Below are 8921 nucleotides of genomic sequence, written 5' to 3'. Positions count from 1 at the left end.
TTTCATATATTATCTATTTATGTATGTCGTCTTCGTTCACCAGTATCGAAGAGGATATATAACACTACAATAAAAACGAAAATCTTGTTTTATTTATAAATAACGTAAACAAATAATGAGCAAAGAATTAAATTTTCATGCCACTTAATTTTCTTATAATAAGATGAAAAAAAATAAATAACACTATTAAAATATAACAATTGCCACAAGATATGTCAATGCCATAACTACTTTTACATTGTCATGTGCACCTAATATGATTCGTTCACAAAAATAAATATTTTTCTATTATATACTTTGTCTAAATGTGTTTGCTTTTTCGATGAAACATATGGTTCTTTGTTAGATTTATTGTTGAAATATTGTCAATCATAAATGGAATTGGTCTGCATACATCCAACTTCAATTCTACTGTCAATGATTTCAACCATAATGTTTGGCAAGTTGCATAGCTGCCAGCAATATATTCATCCTCACATGTAGGGATGGCAATGGGTAGGGTTTGAGTATGGTATTATAGTACATGTCTCCATACCCGCGATTTAAAAAAAGACTCATACTCGTGCCGATACTCTCTTAGGTATCAACTTTAATACTCGTAACCTTACACTCTGGGTACTTAAGTGTCCATACCCATACCCATTACTCACGCTTTAACTAAAAAAATCGATAAATAAATGATATTGTTGTGATTAAATTTAAAAATTATTCAAATATCTTAAATCCAATCAAAAAATATTATAAACCAAAATATTTTCTAACTCAAAACATTTCAAATGAACACTCGTTACAATACATATTTAAATATTCATAATAATATTTTATGAAGTTGCAAGTCATACGGTAATGTTATCTGAGATAATTAATACAAAGTTGCAAGTATAATTATAAAGTCACGATTAATAAGATATAACTATTAGTTATAAAATCACAATTATTTACCTATTTATCATAATCAGATTCTTAAAAAATTTGCAAATATTTATGTTTCAATTATAAATATTGTAGTGGAACAATGATATTAATAGATGTTAAAACATAAAGGAAAACAATTAATTAAACTAAACACTAATATAATAAATAAATAAATAAATAATATATTTTTATAAGTGCGGGTGTGGGGCAGGGTGGGTACTATAGTACCCGTACCCGCACTCAAACCTGCTTAATTTTTCGGGTAATTGCCCATACTCATTATGCGGGTTTTTACCCTATCGATTGTGGATTTTTTTTGCGGGTACCCATTGGGTCTTGGTCTAATTGACATCCCTACTCACATGAAGAAAGTATTATCATTGGATGCTTCTTTGAGCTCCATGCTATTGGAGATTTCATGAAATTGAACACATAGCCTGAAGTGCTACTTCTATCATTCTTATCTCCACACCAATCTGAATATGAGTACCTAATCAAGTCTCGATTTTCTTCCTTTAAATCTGTTGGAAACAGAATTCCATGTTCTATTGTGCCTTGAACATATCTCATGATTCTCTTAACTGACAGCCAGTAAGAATACTCGGGTCTCTCAATAAATTGGAATCTCCTTGAGTTGTGCATGCTTCATCCTAATCTTTCTTATTATGTTTTCCTTTGTCATACCAACATTCATCATCAAAGTGTCCAAGCTGCTCAAAATTGTAACATTGCATCTTCTTCTTGTCAATGTTCGTTGATATCCCTTTTGTTTTACCACTTGTGCTTCCTCCTTTTGATGAAGACTGAGACTTATCTTCAGATTTCTTGAATTTATTCTTCTTGCATTTCTCTTTCGGGTCTCCTTTCTTGTTGGCATATGCTACCAGTGCCTGATTCCCAAAATTACTCTCACTCCTTTCATTTGTTCTCAACTTTCTTCCTTCTAAAGTTCCCTGAAACTCTTCAAGACTAAATGTGGAAATATCTTTAGATTCCTCAATTGCACACACAATGTAATCGAACCTGGGATGCAAATATGTCAATATCTTTTCACATAGTTTCTGTTCAGTAAGCTTCTTGCCACAACTAGCCATCTGATTTGTGATACTCGTCAATCTTAAAATCAGATATGATATTTTCTCTTGCTCCTCCATTTGCAACATTTCAAACTGTTTCTGCAAGGTTTGCAACTTTATTTTCTTGACCTTGGTTCCTTCAAAATAACTTTCATGCAGAATGTCTTAGGCTTCCTTTGCACTTCTTGCATCATAAATTTTGTCAAAGTTGATTGTATCAAGGCATTGATGAAGAATGAAGGTGGCCTTGTAATCTTTCTTCTTGTTTTCTTTAAATTTCGACCTATGTTCCTTTGTTGGGTTGGCTCTCAGATCTTCAAAATATTTTTCTATGATTTGTAACACTTCTTGAAATCCAAACAATGCTCGAATATGCACTCTTCATCTATCCCAATCTTTTCCATCAAAATGTGGCATATGGGCTGAAAAATTTCCATTGTTTGCACTTGAACCCATTATCACTTCACTCGTATTTGATCATCACACTTCACTCGTGTTATGTTTTGAAATGGTTATGCTACTTATACATAGCTTTGATCACATTCTCTCTAACTAACTTCTACCTAACTAACTAAACAAGTGATTAATTGGTTAGTGATTAAACACAATCAATATTAAACTTGAATTACAAAACTTTCAATACCAAGAACGTTCTCCGTATCTAATACTTTTTCAAGAACGTTTTTCGTTTCTAACAGTGATTAGTTTCAAATGTGGGTTATTTACTAAATTGTGACTCAAACCACTTAAGTCGATACTCTAAACTTACTCGAATAAGGAAATGTGATATGTAATAGAGGAAGAGTACACACACAACACAAATATTGTGGAAGGAAGAAATACTGAAAGGTTGGGGAAAAGAGTAAAGCCAACACAATATACCCGCATATCTTAAAATAGGAAAAGTAATAATTATAAAACGGTAATTGGGTGTAGTTATTCAAATCATTCAATACAATTTCATATGACTTGCTGAAACGAGGAGAATATGAAATGAATTAACAAAGGTGCAGGAAAGAAGAAACAAAGTAAAAACTATCTTAACATGTAAATCAAATGTTAAAAATTATTCATTTAAATTGTTTCAAAATAGTCCTTAATGTTTCACTTATGTGACATTTAATGTGAAAAATCAATAAAATTAACTCTTTTCGTTGACTGAGATTGACAGAGAGACTAAGTTGATTAATATTGATAATGTCAAGGACTGTTTTAAAATTCTGATAAAGTAAGCGACTGAATTGATACAAGTATCAAAAGTTAGAGACAATTTTAAATATTTACTCATTAATATTGTTATTGTTAAAATTTAAATTCATGACTTCTCTTATTACTCCACTCATTAATTTTCTTACTCTGATGATCAACTTAACTTTATATCCTCATTCAATAAATAAATTACTAACTAAGGTGAATTCATGTTATATTAAGTTAAAAGAAAATATTTTATCCACAAAGCTAGCAATTTACTAACAATGTCCATTTTTTTATCAAAAACAAATTATTAATTGTTTCTTAGTCAGAAAATCTCATAGTCACATGATGCAACTAGCTACGCTGGCAACTATTAGATTAAGTTCAATGGTTCAGATTTCAGCTCATTAATTTCTATTAGGAAAAACTCCAAACATTCATATTTTGTGAGTAGTCTAATTAGGGGTGTAAAACAAATAGATTAGGTTGGATTTAATATATCTCTTATCAGATCTCAATATTTGACCGGGTCAATTTTAAATCATAATTTGTTCCTTAGTTCGATCAAACACGATAAATAACAAATTCAATATGGACGGGACGAAATAAAGACGAGATCAAGTTAGTCACAAGATGAGTCACCAAATAGTAATCCTAAAATATTTTTAAAAAAAATTATAAACATAAAGTAACTCATAGCATGTCACATATAGTTACCGAGTAATGTAAATAGAACACAAAATCTGATATAAAATGGGACACAAATACAATACTGTATAAAAGACAGTGTAGGTCATGTTTTATTTTTCATAAAATGTCACTACAAGAAATTTTACCTTTAGTGACAATGAAAATCAGTAGGTAAAAACTCAAACATTCATATATGTCTATTTTCTTGTAGTGTGACAAAGTATTGTATTTGTGTCATATTTTGTGTTTCAAATCATTGGTTACAACTTGTCAATCCATTTAAGAGTAGTAACTCATAACATTGTGCTACAAATCTTAAATCTATAGCTTAGTGATAGTGAATCAATTATAGCATAAAATAATAACATAAAATAATAATTTTTTCTTAAAGTAATTTGGAACAAGATAGATAACATGAGGAGTAACTAGAACTCAATCATTTTTCTACCTTGTTTCTCTCTTGTTCTTACTTTTTATCCATATTTTTGTTGGAATTGAGTCAGACCCAACCCATTGCTTACAAGCCAATATAAGTTTGTAGGACAAATTGGATCTTGTACTCCTCTAAGTCCAATGACAATTTGATGCCCTAGATTGCTTAAACCATTTTTGACCACATTTAATCCAAATCTCAACAAGAAATAAGCTATATTGGTCATTTTATTATAATGGTTTAAGGAAGAAAAAAAATTGAGTAGATGGACAACATATATCTTTTTTAACTTTTGTCGTATGAAATGTTATAATCTCTAAATATATATCAAAGTTACAAATATATTTTAAAATGTCTCATTCGTTAATAATTTTATTGATTAAAATATCTAAGAAAAAATGATCACAACTAAGTTAACTAAAGATACATTTATGCTTTTTTTTTCTTCAAATATTGTTATAATAAAACTCACACCTTTATTTTAAAAAAAATCAAAACATAGTAGAGACACGATATATAAATAAGACTTTCTGTTTGTCATATATTTTCTTTTTTAGTGTATTAACTACTAACAATATGTATTTTTCAAAACCTAGTGCATGTCACCGTTGATGCTTCCTTTCAAATGGATTTGTCCATTTTTAAAATTAGTATAAACAAATAAAAAATAATTAATCGAGACATTTAAAATAATATTATAATTTGATTTACTCATTGTTTTTTAGTCATAAATTATATAAATTGCAACCTTTTATGTTTTTTGTCAAATAATTAATAATATAATTGGAAAAAACCTCGATTAATGAATATTGAATTGTGTTCCAACCTCGAGTTTGTAGAACAATGTTTTCAATGTATTATTCGTTTTGCATCACATATGAACCCTCACGACTTTTTCATTTTTAAAAAAGTGTCTAATGAGTTGAGTAGGGTGAGTGTTTATAACTATTCTTGAAATTGTAGCATCTCAATCGAGGCAAATGAGGTAAAACTTTGTCAATCCTCGTGTGATATAAAATGCCCCGTGGTTCATTCCCACAGATGACACTTAAATGTTGAGGAATGAGGGAGCGGGAGCAACAACGAATCAAATGTTTTGAGACAACAAGAGACTTTGATAAGTTAGGTGTACCTAAATCGAGAATAACTCTGATTTTTACCTCGATATGAAAAAATTGTCTGAACGATAACGTTTAAGCGGGTCGACGCACGTAATTTCTCATTTCTGTTGACAAATGAAAATAACAAACATTCTTGAGATCTTTGGGTCAACTTGATCGATCTAAAATGTTTATTTTAATGGAATAAACCTTGGTATAATTCAAATTAAATTTATATTGAAATAATAATAAAACATCAACGGTTATATAAATAGATAGAGAGTATTGATTAAAAAAAAGTATATAGTAAAATAAATTTTACTTAAAAAGAATATAAATTTTGTTTTCTCGGTGATAATTCTCATTCTTTAATTACTGTTCTATTTTTAGGTTTCTTACCGCACATACACACCAATATATCTATTATTGGTTCATCATTAGTTACTTTGTCTCCTATATAAGTTTTTCCTATATTGTTTTTATTGAAGGAGAGAAAATAATGTCAATCATACAAAGAGCGATTCTTAGTGTAGTCCAAGATTATGATAATTAAGATTGAATTAGTCAAAAATTGACTTTGATAACCAAGTTTAATTGCAACTTAGGAAAAAATAATATGACATATAATTGAACCATGAATAGGGTTACTGTTTATACAATGAAAGAGTGGAGCCCATGGAAGAGGAAATGTCTAGGATCGGGTGGACAGTTCTATCAGCCCTCAATGTGTGTACCTAATTCTTTGTTTATTTAACACTCCCTTCACAACTCAACTCACATGACTTTGTTGCACCATTTTGCAAGCTAAGCAGCCATTTTTTTGTTCTTTTAAATCATCTTAATCTTATTAAATATATTTATTATATAGTAGTATTATTTTGCCCCTCCCACGTTCATTTCATAATTTCATTCTTTCCCTTTCCTTTAACGCACTTCCATGTAGATGGTACTACGTACAAAGGACGATGTGTAACTGGCTAATTGCTGACCATGTAATGAAATTTATTTATTTCATTAATTTCACTGAAATCCATGCAATTTTTTCCCCATTCCCCACCAATTTGGGTCCTCGACCACGATGCACAAAACAAAGAATTTCATTGGGCCTTAAAAATTGGTACAATGTTCACATTCGTATTCACTTTGTCTGTTAAAGTTCATGTAACCATATCAAGTGAATGTAAAAAAAGGAGAAAAAGAGTACTAAAAATTCATCAAAATTCCAAATTGCATGTACTCGAGACTTTTCTGGACACTCCAAATTCAGAGTTTGAATTTTAAAATAATAAATAAAAATATAAAATAAAAGAACTACATAAGCAATTCAAATCTTAAAATCCTAATATTAGCAATAATAAGACACAAAGAAAGTTAGAGTCACATAAATCCAAGAGTTTATGTAGAAGTGATGATGGAGACTTGAGAGTATTCACTTTATTGATAAGGCAAAAAAATCAACACTATGCTTCATGATTACCAATTGACCAAATTGTGTGTCAAGCAACCATCTTTTGATGCTATTTTACTGTAATCAACAGTTATGCAAAATCGCATTGAAGCAATCTGGTTTCATACTCAAACTTTTATTTATCCTTATTACACTTTACTTCAAAAATAAAACTTAACATTGTCCAAAATTCACTTTATAATTTTTCGACCGAAGTAATTCAGAAAAATATACATCATACTTAATATTTATTTCTCCTTATTTTGCCAAATAAAAAGATTTAAATTTCTAAATTGCCAAATTCGGCAAGGTAAATAATCAATAGTAGATTCTTCAACCGAACGAAGCTCTATTTTATCCCCTCACCTTAATTCTACATTTTTTTTCCTTTTCTGTCACGAAGGAAAAAATAGAAAATAAAAATAAAAATAAAAAGCTACAAAATCAATTCTTTTAGAAAATTAACAAAAAAGAGTGCCGAAGCGGAAAATAGTTTAAACTTTAAATTTAGAAGAAAGAACTGCAGCCTATATTAAACTATGCTAGACTAGCACTCACTAGATAACATGCCTAAACTCTGGCCCACAATGATGACGATGATGATAATTGATGAAGTCTTCTCCACCGTTGGATACACCGAAAATTGAATTGTGAGTTAGAATTTGTTGATGCTGTTGTCTTTGCATCTCTTTCTGCCTCCTTAGTTCCAAAACTTTCCTATGCGAATTTGAATGTTTCGCCGAAATGAACGTAGGACTCGCCGCCGGTCGATATTCCGGCACCAACCTGCCGGACTTAAACCTAACGCCACACGCATTGCACAGCGTTTTAGGTCCCATCGGTCCCGTTCGCCACTGTGGCGTCTTATCAGCGCCGCAATGCAGACATTTCCGTCCCGAACACTCCACATTCGGATCCTCACGCTTCTTCACAAGTGCAATTTTAGTCTCTGACGGCGGCGCGTCGGGAAGATGAAGTAGGCGCGTGGACCAATCTCCTGGTGCCGCGCGTGAGCGCTTGCTGCGTGCTTTCCCTGGGAGAGGTGTTTCTGGCCGGAGAAACGATGCGTTTCGAGCGGTTTCGTCGGTGGAAAACGAAGGGAGTGTGTCGGTGGAAGATGATGATTCCGGAGTCTGTGGTTTAACGGCCCCGGCGCCTGAGAGAAGTTGCAATGTTTTCAATTCCTCTTCGGCGGAGAATGAATCTTCCACGAAATTCGAAAGCCATTCCAATTCCGCCATTTCGTCGTACTGTTCGACAAATCAAATTGAAAATTCAGTTTCAGAATTACTTAATTGATCAATAATTAACAACATGAATCTTCAATTTAGTGTAATTTAAGCTCAATTAGTGAAATTAAGTTCTGTGAATTACCGGAACACAGAGTTCTCCGGCGTGTTGAACATCGCCGGCGAAACCATACGGAACAATAGTGCCTGCGAAGCGATTATCGCCACCGGAAGCTGACGAATTACAGCTGTCAACGATGGTGACGGTGGAAGAGTCGGTGGAATTTCCGGCGACATTGTCAAAAAAACCGTCGGACATAATTGCGTCGGCATTGGAGAAATCAAGGAGGTCATCAATGGCGAAAGGCTCACAAGGCTTCTGGTCTCCGCTGTGACGTTTCTCCGGCGAGAATTGATCAACTCCTCCGACACCATAATAGCCACCGACAAAGTAATCTGGTGCTTCCATTTTCGTACAGTTACGAAAAGAAAGAAAGAGTGATGATATAATAATAGTGAACACGAGGAGTTCGTGTTGTTTTTTTTAGTGTGTGAGAAGAAAACGCAGCGTTTTGAGAAAGAGAGAATTGAGAATTGTGTCTGAGAGAGAGGTGTGAGTGATGGTGGGGTTTTGAGGAGTAAAACAATGGCAAAATTGAAATTTCTTACACATTGGAGCATCTTTTTTCATGCACATAGATACATGAGTTTAATTAATAAATTATAATAGAGGAAGTGACTTGCAAGTCCTGTAAAGTTAATTAAAACCACTTTCTTATTTTTTTCTTCCTTTGTTTTGGCATTCAGATTTTCTTTAGTTTACTGTTAAGAAATTAG

The 8921-nt window shown here is 32.0% G+C and overlaps 1 protein-coding gene across 1 annotated transcript; it reads right to left on the bottom strand.

Annotated features, from left to right (window-relative positions):
• Positions 1 to 7086: 7086 nt before the first annotated feature.
• On the bottom strand, positions 7087 to 8697 carry LOC101510199 (GATA transcription factor 9-like). Its single transcript, XM_004510238.4, has 2 exons — positions 8230 to 8697; positions 7087 to 8105 (listed from the first exon to the last, which is right to left on the bottom strand). Exons 1-2 carry the CDS (start codon positions 8551 to 8553, stop codon positions 7413 to 7415), a joined length of 1017 nt encoding a protein of 338 aa, XP_004510295.1. The 5' UTR covers positions 8554 to 8697; the 3' UTR covers positions 7087 to 7412.
• Between the last annotated feature and the right edge of the window lie 224 nt (positions 8698 to 8921).

The sequence above is a fragment of the Cicer arietinum genome, chromosome 7 (assembly GCF_000331145.2).
Source record: "Cicer arietinum cultivar CDC Frontier isolate Library 1 chromosome 7, Cicar.CDCFrontier_v2.0, whole genome shotgun sequence".
Taxonomy (NCBI): Eukaryota; Viridiplantae; Streptophyta; class Magnoliopsida; order Fabales; family Fabaceae; genus Cicer; species Cicer arietinum.
Note: the sequence above shows the minus strand (reverse complement) of the source record. Positions and strands in the feature narration are given on the sequence as shown.

Bases quoted from the DNA above. Each gene is read 5' to 3' on its own strand.
- LOC101510199 (XM_004510238.4), bottom strand. From the start codon at position 8,553: ATGGAAGCACCAGATTACTTTGTCGGTGGCTATTATGGTGTCGGAGGA. The intron at 8,106-8,229 runs GTAATTCACAGA...TTTGTCGAACAG, and splicing joins CCGGAGAACTCTGTGTTCCG to TACGACGAAATGGCGGAATT.